Raw genomic sequence first — 17265 nt, forward strand, 5'->3', positions numbered from 1 at the left:
TCTTCCTGAAGGGCAGTTCACGACGTACTGGTAATACTAATATATCGATGAAAACAAGGAGGCAGTGCGGTGCCCGGTTGCTTATAAGAATGGGGACACACAACTATTCACAGTCCAAGGCCTCTTCGTGCCTCTGAACACCTTCTAAATACATAAATTCACAGCAGGCTGAAAGACTGCCCTTGATTTCCATTCCTTTGTCAATATTCACTTTTTTAATAACCTGACACTTCAGTTCAGCAAACAGTAAACACACACACACACACACACACACACACAGAGGCAAAGCACCCTTATAACCCACCTAAGCTCTGTTTGAGACTCCATTAAATCCAGCTGATTGAAGAATTAATGAAGCAGCTATTTAGTTAAATGCGATTTCCTTCTCGATTCTCTGTGCGGGTGTGTGAGTGTGTGTGCGCGCGTGTGTGTGTGTCACTGACTTACCAGCACCCATCGATTTAAAAAGGAACGCAAAATCAATGATGGACTTGAGATGAGGGGCAGCTGGGGTCCCTCCAGCGCATGAGCCTGAAAGGCGCGTCTTAGCCTCTTAATGGAGTAATTATTCCTCAACATCTCTCTGAGCCAACAGGGTTACTACATTTAGTCTACCGCTGTAGTCTAGTTTGGATGAAACACAGTTATAAATAACTGTCATACTGAATCATAATTATAGCCTGTGAGATTATAGCTTTTGTGAGAACATGCAATTTTGCCATTGTAATTTTTGACATCAACAGTGTTGACATTTTCCTTAAACAGAGGCAGAAGTGAGAGGGAGATCTGAAGCTGTAGCTGTAGGTTCATTCACCTGTACACCTGTAACTGTGACGTGTCGTTATTTCGAGACGAATGTGCTCAGTAATTACATAAAGAGGTTGTTATAATTCTGCAGATTTTCCTGATTCAAGTCACCTACAACTGATTCTTAGAAAACAATGCATGCATGTAACACAGCATTATTGATTATCTCATTTAGATCAGCCTGACTGTGTCAGAACTGTATTAACTTAATGAAATATAATACAAACCCAGCACTTCCTACTGCTGCTGGTCAAGTCTGAATTACCAACTGGGCAGAGTGGGCAGCCAGTTCACTGTGTGGCAATTAGTTCATTTGATAAACTGATTAATATCAACTGAAACTGTGTAATAATTGTGTCAAAACCTAGTTTTAATACTTACTTACTTACTTACACATTAATGCTTACTTACTGCATATTTTTTAATTTGCGATTAATCAATTCATAACACAGCGAGCGCAGTGGAGGCTCACAGCTCACCGTCACATTAAAAGCATTCTACAGGTGAAACACAGGATGGCCTTTACTATGAAACAGACACAGGAAACGCAATGTGTTCGCCCTCACTGACAGCAGTGGTGTCTGCAAAGCAAGATGATCATTTTTCAATATTTTGCACAAAGTAATGGGAAGCGGCTGTACACCTCAGTCTCCTCAGCGAGGTAACCAGCTGTTTTCTTTTTCTGCTGATGTGAGGAAAACTACTCACACTGCGCTGCAAATTGATTGACTGACTTCTTTATTAAAACAAAGTGAGTTTGTTTGGCTGCGCTGCAAACACATGTACCAGCTACTATTAATCTTGCTGTACCACCACGAACCTCGGGTGTCACCGAATCAACCAGGACTAATGAATATGAATAACTTTAAAGTTCGAAAAGTTACAATATTCTCTCACTTTCTTCTTTCTTTTGTTCTATGTATCCTCTATTCTTTTTTTTCTTAACTTTCATATGCAATCTTCGTCATTACTGGGTTTATATGTGTTAGTGTATGCTGCTTTGAGCTGTATGCAAAGTGTTTGCCTCATACCAGGTTGTGCAAGATGTTTGTTTGTACTGTTCTACATTTACACTCAGTAAATAATAAGACAGGTTAACTAGATGGAACCCTATATTTCTGTTCACTGATTTTTTTAAATTGATAACTGGATGTACTGTCCCTTTAAGGGTCTTTTAAATAGCCTCACCCTTCCGCTCAATCCTTAATTTCACAAAGGTCATCAGGCTCGCTCCTCTCTGCTCCACAATGCTGTAACAAATCACTACTCAGAGACAGAGCGCGCACAAAGTAGGGCCTGAGGAATATAATAAGGTTGTTCTCTCATCCGTGGTCAGTTTCCCTCACCATCTGATCCGCTGTGGTCTCCAAGGAAACAAGGCACAGTGTGATCCATGTGACTCAGTGGTAGTGGCACAAGTTTGTATTTTTCTACACCCCTCTACTGAGCTTGTGCGTAGATGAATGGTGAGTAACCCTTTTTTATGTCTGCGTGTTTGTGTGCATCTGCATGTGTGACGGGAAAAGGGAAGTGCAGTGTCAGGACACAGAGGGGAATCCCTGGAAATCCTGCCGCTACGGGGATACCCCCGAGGCAAGGGAGACACATGGCGCTATCAGGGCCAGTGGCTGGAGACCAGTCCAAGAATAAGCACAGATGGATAAGCCTGGGCAAACATTTGTGTTGAGCAATGAACCTTGACACACAAAAACCATAAAAAAAACATACGCAGACGCAGCAGACCACAAACAAAGGTTAGATAACCACGAGAAATATCTCCAGGAAGCACCACGACGAAAAAAAAAAACTGCAAAGGGGAAGTTTGATTCGTCTCTGTCCTGTAATTGTCATTTGTGGCCACAGTGAATGCTCTTCAGCTACAGTTACAAACTGAAGGCTCGGCGTAAAGTGGGCGACCACTTAAGCCCAACCCAGATTCAGGCTCCGTCCCACTGCCCACACCAGCTTCTCTTCTGACTTCAAACTAAAGGTTGAGGAAAATTAAAATCATCTCTTCACAGGACCTGACCTCAGGTGAAGTCCCAGGTCTCAGGTCTGTGTGTGAACATGTCTGATATCTACAGTGTGTGGAAACATACTCAGTATCAGCCCTGATCACGTGGCATGTCGTCATCACAGCACAAGAAAACACTGTGTTTAAGAAATTATTGTCATGAATTACACTAGACGATCATTATTATGATCTTGTCCAAGTTGGTGAGGGAGGACTTTAAATTATTGGCATTCTTTCAACTGATCTAATTATGCTCCGGTCTATTCGGATCAGGTCTCTCTTTGTTGAAAATTCATTTCAGGTCCTGTAAAGACTTTAACTCTTGACTTCAAAATGATGCCAAACACTCTGTTGTTACTGTTGATGAATAATGAATAAGTAACAACAAACTGACCAGATTCCAATAACGAACACCGTTTCAGTAATCAATAAACCCTAAACACGTGACCTCTAGGTTTTTGTGGTGGAAATCACAGAACGAGCTGACAACACCGTCTTCTGACACCTGGTTTGTCTGGGCATGACTTTAGTGCTGCCCAGTATTAGCTGAGGTGAGAGGTGAGAAGACAAGAAGTGTTAACTGAAATTAGGTGTGTGTGTGTGTGTGTGTGTGTGTGTGTGTGTGTGTGTGTGTGTTGGAACCCTTAACGGGAGCCAAGACAAACACCACGCTGGCATTTACTCTGTGCTTGGAGCAAAGATGGCTGGTGAACAACACACACACACACACACACACACACACACACACAGACAGACACAAAGGAAAGGGCGAGGCTTTGTGCTGGAGAACACTCATGAATACCTGTGGATAAGATCTCTCTGTTTGTTGTGTAATGTAATTAAATATACACCATTTACACACTGAAAGCTACAGGACAGTTCAGGATATAGATCACTGTATTGTGTTTATTCAAGCGATATGACCTTTTGGAAACCTTCACTGTGTGTGTGTGTGTGTGTGTGTGTGTGTTGATCTGTAGCTGATATACTGTAGTGCGCTGGGTGCTGCCAGCCTGTACTACTCCACCAGCAGCAGCTATCTCATACCTGCCAAAGTGGAGGTAAACATTACAACACCACAAAAGATTTTCCATCCTACTTTAAGCTCCAGCTGCACGAAAGGAAAGATAGAAGAAAAAAAAAAACACACACACACACACGGGGGGGAAAAGAAGAATCTCGAAGATGGATGAACTGTGGAGACTTGGCATGAATAAGAACAGCAAAACACTTTTTGGGAGGGAGTTCCCAGAAGCTTTTTTAGAGGTGTCAGTCAAATGATCGGATGTGGAAATTGAACGATAAGCTTCTGCTCTGGAACAAATTCAGCTGTGTGTCTATGTGTTAAACTGTATTATCAACAGCCACATCCTCACTCAAACAATAAGCATGTTTCAGTTTCCTTATTTGCCACTTACTCTGCAAACAGACATCTGGTTGGTGGTGAGGGTGCCCGTCTTGTCAGAGCAGATAACAGAGGTACAGCCCAGGGTCTCGACAGACGGCAGGCTGCGAACAATGGCATTTTTCTTGGCCATGCGACGTGTGCCGAGGGCCAGGCAGGTGGTGATGACAGCGGGCAGGCCCTCAGGGATCGCAGCCACAGCCAGGGCCACAGCGATCTTAAAGTAGTAGATGGCGCCTCGGACCCAGGAGCCGCCGTGGACGGGGTCTCCGAAGTGGCCGATGTTGATGACCCACACGGCCACGCAGATCAGGGAGATGACCTTGGAGAGCTGCTGTCCGAACTCGTCCAGCTTCTGCTGCAGCGGCGTCTTCTCTTGCTCCGTAGCTGCCATCTGGTTACGGATCTTACCAATCTCTGTGGTCACGCCGGTAGCGACGACGACACCTATGGCGCGACCTGCAGCAATGTTGGTGCCCTGATGCAGAAAAATCTCTCAGTTATAAATTCAGTCATATTTCCAAATAAATCATCAAAGTGAGCGATGAAGCATAAACATTCATAGACTCATTAAGCAATCTGATATAACCTATATTAACTGATGTGATTAAAAGTCAGGGTTTTATTAATTCCTGCCATGAAGTCAGAAGATAAACATGACTCTGGGAGCTGCAGGGAGATGTTCTTACAGAAAACAGCATGTTCTTTTTGTCCTGGTTGACAGCTCTGGGGTCAGGGACAGGGTCAGTGTGTTTGATGACGGACACGGACTCGCCTTAAGAAATAGAAAACGACACAGTTTACACGATTAGATCTGCAAGTGTGACAGGTGATAAGTATTAGACCAACAATGTGATATTCCGAAACATGACCAAGCCAAACAAAGTTACATTCACAGCCTGAGGGGTAGAAACCTACTATCACTGAAACTAAAATTGTAGAACACTTTTAACCTTAGGTCTTCTAAGTTCATGCAATAAAAGGTGCAATAAGAGGAGTCTTCTCTGTCTACTCCCAAAGCCTTGAAGCTGGACTTGAGAGATGAGAAATACCTGTGAGGATGGACTGGTCCACTCGCAGGGTGGTGGACTTTATCGAGGTCACTCTGATGTCAGCAGGCACCTTGTCACCAACTAACAAAACAAACAAAGAGGCTGAGATTACCAAAAAATGAATATTGAAATATATTTTTAAAAAAAAGGAAAAATCAGTTTAAGTTATCGAGGAAAGGATTCATGCTAGAAACTCTTTGAGGCTGCACTTAGCTTTGAGCTAAATGCTAACGTCAGCACTGTATGCTAACATGCTCACAATGAGAATGCTAACATGCTGTATAACGTTTACAATGTTCACTACCTTCATTTAGCCTGTTTGCATGCTAACATTTGCTAATTAGCACAAAGTACAGTTGAGACTCGTGGAATGTCAACTTTTGACCCGATGACGGTGCTTTGACCTGAGAAATCAAGAGATCATCAAGTTATTACAACTTATCTTCTAGGGACCTGAAATACTTGTTGAGACATTTCACTCAAAGGAAATGTGAGAGATTACTATTGCAATATACAAAGTGTTGTGCCAATCCACCTCATAGATGCTATTTCACTGAATAAGTGAAATACTTGACCTGCTGGTGGTGGCTAGAGGAGGAGTCCAAAGATTTCCAAAGTCATTAGAATTTATCATCTGGAGAATGTGAATATCAGAAACAAGTTTTGTGGCAATCCATCCAACAGTTCTCAGGATATTTTCTCTCTGAATCACAAATGTCAACCTGCTCGCTGCAACGGATCAAAGGTCAGAGGATCACTAAAGTAATTAGACTTCATCCTCTGAGGATAATGAATTTCTACAAGAAATGTCATGATAATCCATCCAATAGTTTTTCAGTCTGGGTCAAAGTGATGGAATGACGGATCAAAACCGCCACCCTTTCTATAGTGGATAAAGAAAATACACAAAAGGCAATCCAGCAGGAGCTAACATGCCCACCTTATTCAAACAATATAGAGGAAACAGGACAACGAAGAGGACACTGTCCGTCTGATAAGTTTGACCTTCGGCCTGTGTTGAACTCCTCGGAGGAGTCCACAAGTGTAGCTGCAGGTGAACACTCAGTTACGCCCTATCGAGTGTCTGTGTTCAAACAATAAATCCCTGAGCAAAGAAACGTCGGTGGGTTCAGCCCGGCCTCCGGCTGCAGCCGCAAGTAAATAGAGGCTCAATACAGCCTCCATGGAGTCACGTTGCTGTTTTAAAATCATTGATTATTTCACCTCCAGTTTGTTCTCTCCTCACTCTCAGCAACTCTCCCCGTTCCTCCGATACACCACCTCCTCACACATGTCAGACGTACACTACAGACGAAGCCTGCAGTAAATCCACAAGATGCATTCGGTCTTCTCCATCTTACAATCTGCTTATTAAGGCTGCATATTAAACTCGTATTTCTCAGCCAGAGCTAAGTATCTAATGCCCCAAAACAAAATGGTTATTGCTTCCTCTTTGTCAGAGCCCGACAATGAACATTTAATGAAAATATTTTCATAAAAGCAGGACAGAGCTGGCTTGTGTAAAACTGATCATTTAATGTAGTCAATGGCAATCGTCCCAGAGCAGAGGAGAGGGAAATGACTCAAAACACTCAAGACAGATGTAATATTCGTCACTTGTTTGTTTCCAGCATGAGAGAAAAGGAAAAAGACTTGATCATTATTGTGTAATGAGCGTCTCATTTAATGCCAACTCAGAGCCTTCAGTCGTCAGTGCTTCTCCACGTTAATCTCAAACCAAAACAAGGTCCTGCCTGTGAATCCATCATGGTTTTTTTTTTTCAACAGGAAAAAAGCTTGGACATCTTTTTTGTTTTTCTCCCGGTCCTCGCTCGTGCGCTGAAAGACACTCGACAGGCAGTAAGTCTTCTGTCTCAAACTGGCCTCACTCTGAAGTTTTCTAAGTGCTCACGTCTTCTGACATTTGCTCAGTGCTCTGAGACTGGAGAGGAATTTTTCTTTTTCCTGACGGGACGGAGATGGAGAGAAAGAGAGAGAGAAAGAGAGAGAGAGAGAGAGAGAGAGAGAGAGAGAGAGGGAAAGGGAGAGAGAGATGAAGAGGCCATGCTGTGTGAAAAGCTGAACAAGCCTGCTCTTCCATTTCTGTGTTTCTCTAGCTTGCTCTGTCTGACACCCATGTGTTGGGAGAGAACAACAGTGGGAGAGGCGGAGGGGGAGAGAAGAGGTGTGTGGTTTGTTTGTGTGGGAGGTGGCCGGGGGCTACAGGTTCACTGTAGCAGGACTGGCTGAGGGCAGAAAAGAGAGGCTTTTCAAACGCCTACCCACAGACTCCTGCTCCCCTATCAAACCTTCCCTCTCTGCCACGGCCTCCCACAGACACTCTCCATCTGCTAGAAGAGAAATTTAAATCCTCACTCAGCCGCACTGAGTTCACATAAGCACCGTTTTAAATATTACAAAGACCAGAAATTTGTCTGGTTATTATTATTAGCGATTCGAGTATAAAAGCAAGACATTTATTTTTTTTAAATGATCATTTTAGCTCATTATTCATGAATAAACTGGAACGTAACACATGCACACATGAGGAAAACAACTGAGGAAATCATCTGGTTTGAACAGTCAGAGCTCCTTTTCCATTTGGTAAAAACTGGACTCCAAACAACTGTCTTGCATAATACACTGGCAAAGAGGTCGTGATTCACGTGCAGGATAACCGTGACTCGTTTACTGGGAACGGCTTGGCGTGGTGTAGCTTTCAGGTCCTGTGTAAATCCTCTACAAGTTCCTGACAACCTGACCACTGCATCACTCACATCTAAAAAAAAACCCAGGAAAGTTCCAGTGGAGGCGCAAATCACAACTGTGTCGTAACCGTGGCTGGCATCGCCGGGGTGTACCTACAAGAAGGAGAGCGGGCAGCGGCGGTGGAAACCCGAGTAAATATATTTATGTTCTTTTCTCTCCTCAAAGGCACTTGTGGTCAACAGTGTCCTTTTCCGAGACCTCCACACAGTTTGTTTTACCCCCTAACATCAAGTTCCCATGGAACAACCATGGCTAATCTGAAGCACAGGAAAGCCTGGGAAATCAACGTAGGAAAGGAAAATATTAATTTGCTTTCTTTGTCACTGTATCCCAACATATTTCAGTCAGGAGGGTGCGCTTGAAGATCCCTGACACACATATTTTCTAAGTGAGAGGAGCGTGTGGTGCAGTACCTACCTCAGCTGTTTACCCATGTTTAAAACTGCTTAGCAACAGCATTATGTCAGACTGAACGAAGCGCTGAATATATGACTGTGTATATTTGACAAAGATGCTGCGGGGTGCATAATACCACTGTCATGTCTCTTCTTAGAGTAAACTCTTGACAGTAAAAAGCATTCACTGCTTAAACTGGAGTTGCAGCCTTGATGAGTTTCGCACTAACATCTACATCCAACCGTCCGGCTGCTGGCTACGACTAATATCTCCTCTCCTTCTCCTGCACGAACAGCACTTGAGGAAAGTGATGAAGTGAATTAAAAAGAGTGAGGAGAAAACCAACAACAGAAACAAAATGTATTCTTTTCTCTAATATAATGTAGATTATGGGGGTTTAGGTCAAACTAAAGAGGTGGATAAACTGAGCTCATGAGGCTGCGTCTAAACCACCGTCTCCTCTAAATGTCTTTTAATTTCTTTTACGAGTTTATAATTTAAATTCAGGAAAACGCTCATTGATCAACAGAAGACAAGTTAGCCTTGGAACCCAGTTTGTTATCCTCTGACCTTGGCCGCTCCCCACAATGGGACAACCAACATGGCTCCTCTCGCAGCTGCTGACAGCCAGCAATAATATCAGATCCCTTGTTCAAACAGCAGCTGGTTCATTTGAAGTCATATCTGCCTCCCCTCCTCGCTGTCATCACAGGTGTCGTTAAACCTCAACCCCTTGTGAACTTCAGCGACACCGAGAGGAGCCGGGCACGGGGGTGTTGTCATGGTGACACTGCCGGTGTTGACAGTGACGGCGCTGGTAGCCGCGGTAGATGGGGGTTGAGTGGAGTCATTTCGGTGCTTGCTACCAGTGTGGGCTTGTCAGCGTCTTGCTGTGTGCGCGTACGCACGTGTGATCGAGGACACCGGCTGTAACAAGCCCAAATTCCAAGGAAGTGCTATCTGTCACACACAAACGCACACAAAGGCGTTTCTTTCCCATGCAAGTCATGCAAATTAGGCTCCATAAATATCAAGAGGAACAGTTTAGTGGATTTGATTTAATTTTCAAAAAATGTGCAACTCTGACTTGCCTGTGGGGGCCGGGCCGAGAACCCCTCAGTGATCGTTACTTGGATGGATGATTCAATTTTCATTTTTCAAACCCTGTGCTGAAATTAAATTGAGCCGAGGCATCACTGTAACCAACGCGCCGTGTATAATCCCTCTCCTTGCTTCTCTGTGCTGCACTTATGAATGAATGCTGTGATCTCTCACACACTTCCTGAGCTCTGCCTCCTTTCCCACACACACACACACACACACATCTCTGCGACCGTCTGAGACAAATCACTAGCCGTGCAATTGGGGAAGGTTACCCTCCCGAAGCCGGTCATGTTGATGGTGGAGTGAACTCCTTGGTGCTACGTGTGTGTGTGTGTGTGTGTGTGTGTGTGTGTGTGTGTGTGTGTGTGTGTGTGTGTGTGTGTGTGTGCACATTAACTCTGGCACACACAGAGGTTCTGGAACCAGAGTGACAACAAGACTATTTTTAGTGGCGGCTGCCCACACATGGGCGAGTTTACAGCCGGGGAACTGTGTGTATGTAACGTAGAGGAGTGTGAGTGAGGAGCTGACAAACATCCAGCAGTGTCCAGGTGGTGAGACTGAGAGCATGGAAAGCAAAGGGAAGGGGAAAGCTGTGGAAAATCAAACTGGGCCTTAAATACAAGGGGTGACCACAGCCACTGACACACAACCTCTCACACACACACACACACACAAATAGACACAACTGGATAACAGCCCTGGCACCTGCACACCCAGAGAGAAGACTCTTATGTAATCTAGTCTGAGATATTCCAACAGTGATTCCAGACTCATGAATTGGTGGCAAAGGCCGTGTGAGTGTGTGTTTCTGTGCTTGGCGGCGGCGGCGGCATCACACAGGCAGCTGGGTGACAGCAGCGAAAGTCCTCTGGAGGTTGACATGGTATAAATTAGTCTCAGTGAGCGACAGGAGGAGTTTCTCCGGGTGCAGGCGCAGCTTACCTGCCACCTCCACTATGTCCCCCGGGACGATGTCTCGGGCTTTGATCCTCTGGACAGCCTTGCGGTTCATGCGGTACACCTTCCCCATCTCCGGTTCGTACTCTTTCAGGGCCTCGATGGCATTCTCAGCGTTGCGCTCCTGCACAGGGAGACGTGCCAGAAAAATGTGAAAACAGGAAGTCACGCCAAGGGGGCATTTTAAAATGTCTTGCTATATTGATGTTTTACAATAAACAGGTTATTCTGCTTTATGGCATCGTGAAAAAAACAAACAAGCAAGGCAAACTAAAAGAGAAAGTCACGGTCACGCTTTGAGGAATAATCCACGCCGGCTTCCTCTACAACACAAATGAATGAAGAGGGCATTTTGCACGAGCTCCGCGGTTTGTTTATGTTTTGACCTGATGCATAGACTTGACTGCTCCACCGCCAACAGCCGCCTTGGACGTACAGATGTAAACACACGGTGTCAGTTTGAATTTAGTACACGGATAAAAGGACACTAACGATGAATCCTTCAACAGCTGGTGGACTGGGTAATTCATTTATGTTTGTCTTACACCATCTCCTTATCCATTGTTAGCCCTTGTAACCATGAGAACACCAGCTGAAAAAAGAAACATTACACATATGCATGCACACTTCACACAGAGACACAGGACGACGAGAGTATATCTCACCTGCCAGACCCCAATAACAGCGTTGGCAATGAGGATAAGAAGAATGACAACAGGCTCCACAAAGGCGGTGGTCGTCTCCTCTCCCTCCTCAAACAGAGCCAACACCTATATGGACATACAGCAGACACAACCTCAGCTGACAGACATATCAGACTCCTCAGCTCCAAAACATTTTCAAGGACAGCTTTTCTCTGAAACATGTTGGGGGGGGGGGTGAATGGTGGTGCAGGAAAAACTGGAGACAGAAAAGCAGAGTGAAGTAGTATTTGGACAGAGGCTGCTCAGTTCCAGTAAGTGTGCGCTGCTACAGCACTTTTTTTTGTCTGATGGAGACCCACAGCCGCGTCAGATGGATTCAAGGACCCCTTCGCTTACACCACCCATCTTGTTCCAGGGGTGTCCGCTCACATGATTGGCTAACACTCCATGTACCTACGGTTAACTCTGAACTGGGGAACACTGCATTTGGATTCAATGCCCCAGACACATGGAAACGGACAGTTTTATAAGTTATCCACATTTTAGAAACAAGATCTTAAAACCTTCCCAAAAACAGAATCCAGTTGTTTTTAACAGATGAGGCTGTGTTTTATACGTTTGTCCTTGTGTGTTATTTTTATTACAATTTTGTAATTTTATTTATTTGTTATTTAAATTTTATTGCAAATGCCTGTTGGACTATCTGTCCATGAATTCTTTTTACTATGTTTCTCTATCTCAGTGGGATTAACCAATAAGTTTTAATACTTTTTAACCTGGATGTTCTTTAACACTAATAATCATACAAAAGTGGACATTATTACAATAAAGTGCTTTTTTTTTAGGTCAATATAAGTTTGCATTCATACTATAACTTGGTGTGGCAGGAGCTGGATATTACTTTTACCTATTTGAACTGTTTTACTGTAAGCTATGTTAACTATTTGTCCATTACAGCTTAATATTTCAACCATGGTTTAATTTTACTATTTCAACTGTTTCTTCATTACTTCCACCAATCCAAGTATTACTAACTATTTATCCATTACTTCTTTTTATAGGTTCACACCTCACAGCTCACTTTTTCATGCTTAATTGCTACACAAGGTGTTCCGGTGTTTAACCGATTCAATGTGTAGATATTTCTAATTCTTTCTGCGTAACCCCTGGCAACTGCAGAACTGCCTCTGGTTGGTGATCGAGTGTGGCAGAAGTCAGAGGAGATCAAATCATGGCCTGCTATATTCACAGCAATCACACTCGAAAAAACAGAAAGGCTGAGAAATGACCACTGAGTCCAGGCCTGTCCTCTGCAGGACTGTAAATACTGTTAGAGGCCGAGAGCATCTCAGGCTGGAAATAACAGCAACAGCAAAATGCTGCAGAGTGAAAACATAAGAAAAGCTAACATTTCTCTCCTCCAGCAGGAAAAGCCAACAGTGCCTGTGGGCATTCAAAACAAATATAATAAAATAATTCAATACTTAATAGTCTAACATGCATTTCTATATCCACTAAGTAGACTGTGATATACAGTTTTAGCTCACTTTAGTTTAATTTAGCAAGTTTAGACTACTTTACTCATAAATCTAAAATTTAAAAAGAAATGAAAACAAATGAAGGGGGTGTTTAAAAAGAAATCCTTCTGAATAAACGCTCCACACACACACAAACACACAAGTAATGACAATCCCTAAATGTTGGGCTGCCATGAGCGGGAAGATGATTCCTAAAAATGACAAGAGCAATAAAAATAAATCAAATCCTGCATGAAATTAGATCAGTGGGGAAATAAAATCATTGGGATTACATTAAATGAACTGGGCTAATTTAAAACACTTCTTCTTCTTCTTCTTCTGAAGCCCAGTTTCGCAGAAGCACAGATTCGTACCAGTACACCAAAGCTCCTGGATGGCGGGAAAATCACACACAAGGATTTCATGAGATCAAGTTCTTTCTGTGGCGCCGTGTCTTTTGGGGTGACCGTGTACCCGAGCGGGAGCCATGCGTGGTTTGAATGACAGGACAGTCAACAGCTCAAACGGTGAGAATGATAAGTGTTGTAATGCAAGACAGAGACAAGCTTTTGGAACGTCTTCCGCATATTAAATCAACTTCAAGCTAAATAGCTCTGCAGAATTAAAATAACTTCTCAGAAGGACCTTTGACGTTACAATGCAGATAACGGCTGAGGTGAGATGCAACTGATATCTGATGATGCAAAATATGTGTGTGACAACATCACGAGTGAATGTTGAAATACCAAAAGTGTGTAGCTCCTTTTCCGCTGTCCGACCATGTACCGAGTTTTATTAGCACCAGTTGCTCCAATGTGAAGGAATCAGTCTGTTCAAGTCTGAAATCCTCCAATTTGACTTTTCCTGTTCAGCTCGTCGCACATGTTCTGCTGTTTGTAGACTCAAAGCTCACTTTTTTTTTTAAAAGATAAATTTAGTGGTGATGTTAATAACTCTCTGATATTATATTAAATTATATATTATGACCAGAGTGACCATATTGACCACACATAACCTGCGAGAGTTCATTTTTTTGGCCACTTGGAGGCGGCAGAAACAAGCTGTGAACACAACACTAACATATTATGACCTTTTAAGTTGATATGGCAGAACGGCTAGCAAACCGTTGCCTATTTCCCGCATCACACAGACACAGAGGGACATGAGCATTCATCTGGCATCATGTTTCTGGCCACTTGATGTCCAGTTTTTACATTTACAGCTCTGTTTTTCTCCCCAGAGATTTCCAAGAAACAAATCTATCTCTTTAGCTGCTACATGCTCCAGTATGTTCACCTGCTAGCTGCTAACTTTATCTGTTTCTTTCCTATCGTTTAGTTCTGGGTAGACAGCATACCGTTAGCGATGTTTTGCTGAAAACAGCTGTCTGCCGCAACGAAAAGCAACGCTAATGAGAGCAGAGAGAGTGAATCAAAACAGCTACAGCTAATCAAAGACGCTAAAAAGCTCTGTATAAATGAGGGAAACGGCAGAGTCAGGTCATAATTCTTTTGCCTGTTGCTATGACTGACCCCTTTCAGGTACAAGTGGTCATGTGATCCATTGTAAATGAAAAAGAAATATTGATTTTAGCTGCTTTAAAGCCATGCCTCAAAAACGCTACAGATTGCCAAAGTCTGCAGGTTCTCCAGTTGAAAGAACTAAAAATAGAAAAGAGTGTTAAAGACATTTCACTTTAAATGAAGAGAACTGGCTCAAGTAACGTCTCCACAGAGACGGCCAATACACTCATGAGTCACTTTTATGTTACTATTCTTCTTCTACTTCTCTATAGCCAGACGTAATATGACAGCTGAGAACTAATGGAATCTGCGAAGCCGCCGGAGATGGCAGTTACTGTATGGTAGCAGTTATAATGAGCAACAAAGTAGATCTTCAGGAGATCGTGACAGAAAAAGCTCCCCACTGCAACACAGAAATGACTTTATGTTTCCATTATTTTATGAATGGCAGGCACAGAGATTGAAATTACTGCACAACAGAGGCAGCGGAGAGAGAAAAGAAGAAATAAAGTGGATCTATGTTTAAATGATCTGATGGGGCTTATCAAGTGATAAAAGAGTATATTCTCCACAGAGTATTGAGCACCAGCGTGTAAGTCACGGCAGCCTGAGCCCTGGTCGATAGCTCATCATTCCCCATCATTTGGGACGGTAAATCTCCCTTCTGCCTGAGCTGAGATTGGAGGGCAACAATGTCAGTCCTCTCAGTACGGACCCGACTCTTCACACAATCAGCACACACTCCGAGAGCCGTCTGAATACCTCACTCCCACCTTCACATGAGGGGGATTTAGAACTTACTTTCTGTAATCTGAAATAAATTTAAGATTAACTTCAACATTGGGTATGGAAAGCAGAGCTTAATCACCAAAATAAACCTCCCATTACAGCTTTAAACACTGCACTCTTCACACCCCACATGCATAACTGAACGCTGAGACACATGCCAACAGACGGCCCATTATGCCCGAGCGTCTCCAGGCTTTTGGAACATCGCTCAGTGATTAGAAAAAAAAATAATAATGGAAAAACACATTTTATTCGTATCAAATTGAGCATAAGGTCACCTATTGGAAAAAAAAATAAAGTATTGTATACAAAAGGAGGCTCCAGATACAATTCAACTGTCACTTGATTTTTTTCAGTCCCTTCCTGTACTCTCTTGAACTCCTCAGCATTAACTCCACTTCATGTAGTGGAAAAACAAATAAAAGATCAGCCCTCTTTCTTCCCTAAAATCAAAGGGAGGAAGTGCACTGATTGTTTCAGGTGGTCACTGTGGCTTTTCTGTGTGGCTGTGCTCTACTAACCCTACCAGAGAGTTGACTGTCAGCTTATCACCTCAGCAAAAATGAAAAACACATAAATTATGACCAGAAATAATAAAATGGTTTGATGAATTGAGGCACAATAAGGATGTAGCTTGCTGAATTAAATTTGACCTTCTTTTTGCTGTAAACTTGTTGTCATATATTATAAAGTAGCCCCACCCCCCTGACCTACTTTGTCTACTAACAAGCTTCACTCTTGTGTCATGCAAAGCAGGAAGGAGAGTCTGATAATCCCAGTTTGATGTTCAAAAGAGCAGACAAATGAGTCTCAGGTTAAGGTTTAACTTTCACTCTGGTTCACTCAGCTGTAGCCACTCCCTGATTCTGCTGGAGAGACACAAAACAGCCAGCAGATAGAAAAGTGAAAAGGTTATAGAGGACTATAGGAATATAATTCATCAGCAGACACGCTCTGAAATTTGTGTGATTAAAAAAAGCTGCTCTGGGGTGTAATATACTTTTGATTTAAAGTCAGATCAGGTCACAGGGAGCCTTGTTTTAGTCACTGAGCTAAAACCTCTCCAGGCAGCGATGACACTGTAAAGCATTAGGGTCTGTGCGGCAGTGGAACAGCCAGTTCCAACAGTTTATAGCTCCACTATAAACAACCTTTTTAAAGTAAGGAAAGCTTCATTTACATGAGGAAAAGTGAGCAAAAAGTCCTGCAGTTACAGCCCACGCCTGCACTCCGAGCCTCTCACCAGCACGGGGAACAGCTCCAGAAGATATTTTGTGTCATATACATTTTTAGAGCTAATTTTCCTACTTTCAGAAATAGCAGCAGCAATTCCATCCCGAGACTCCGGGGACGTGCTGTAATAGATGGAAAAGTTATTATGCAGTCAGGATTCCCCAACTCCACCCCTCTTCGACCTTCACCGCCCTCGGAAGGCAACCAGGGTCACAGTCGGAGGCGCTGCAGCGGAGGGAGCTTTGATTGATAGTTTTGTTTCCAGTTCAGCTGCAGTGCTGTTCCCCTCACTGAAACCATATCAACACTGGCTGGAAAAGCCTGTAATGCGCAAGTTTCCACATGAAAAGGGACCGCAAAGTAGGTTGAACAGCCTTTAACAGGGGAATAAAGCTGCCTAAAGCTAATGGAGCAGTTTATTAGGTGGCAATTTCCTGGCCAATGTCCAATTTGGGTCTCAAATCCCACAAGGGTCCATTCGAGAATCGAGATCGCGAAGAAATACAGTGAGAGCCACTGGCATTTTTAATTAGGTGGCTCGTACTTACAAAGGAGACGCAGGCAGCTAGCAGCAGGATCCTGACCAGGAGGTCTTCAAACTGCTCCACCACCAGCTCCCACAGGGACTTGCCTGAAATATACATGGACACATAAGCATCACACACCTGTACCTGTGTATCACACCTGATTTAAAGTGACTGAACTAAAAAGTGTGTGTTTACACTTAAGGTGGAAAGGATCTGTATAATGTATCAACATCAGCTATCTCGTGTTCGTTTGCAGCTGAAGAGCAAGAACAATCCCTGTATCTACAGAAGAGTAGCGGTGTGTGTCCGTGGGTGGAAAGCTGCAGTAGTGTACACTCCCAAAGTTTACCCCTCAGTTTACAGAGAAGAAAAGATCCTGGCTCAAGACACTTAATCAGCTAGTAAAGGGAGGAGGATTGCAGCTCACTGGAAAAATCAATATTTACCTTCTTCAGCCGGGAGCTCTGTGGATGTCACACCACGTCAGTTGTGAAGGAATCGAATTGGCGGGGTCCGAGAGAGAGA

At 43.4% G+C, this 17265-nt stretch overlaps 1 protein-coding gene across 1 annotated transcript in view; it reads right to left on the minus strand.

Moving 5' to 3' along the window:
- Positions 1 to 17265, minus strand: part of atp2a3 (ATPase sarcoplasmic/endoplasmic reticulum Ca2+ transporting 3) — a 42250-nt gene that overhangs the window by 13118 nt on the left and 11867 nt on the right. The window contains exons 2-8 of the mRNA XM_023418395.2: positions 17187 to 17204; positions 16762 to 16844; positions 11173 to 11277; positions 10493 to 10631; positions 5279 to 5359; positions 4916 to 5001; positions 4240 to 4704 (exon numbers count right to left, since the gene is read on the minus strand). Coding sequence (XP_023274163.1) covers positions 4240 to 4704; positions 4916 to 5001; positions 5279 to 5359; positions 10493 to 10631; positions 11173 to 11277; positions 16762 to 16844; positions 17187 to 17204 — 977 coding nt within the window. The remainder of the gene's footprint in view (positions 1 to 4239; positions 4705 to 4915; positions 5002 to 5278; positions 5360 to 10492; positions 10632 to 11172; positions 11278 to 16761; positions 16845 to 17186; positions 17205 to 17265) is intronic.

Source organism: Seriola lalandi, unplaced genomic scaffold (genome assembly GCF_002814215.2).
Source record: "Seriola lalandi dorsalis isolate HSWRI2012SDOR001 ecotype SW California unplaced genomic scaffold, Sedor1 jcf7180002054581, whole genome shotgun sequence".
NCBI classification, from domain to species: domain Eukaryota; kingdom Metazoa; phylum Chordata; class Actinopteri; order Carangiformes; family Carangidae; genus Seriola; species Seriola lalandi.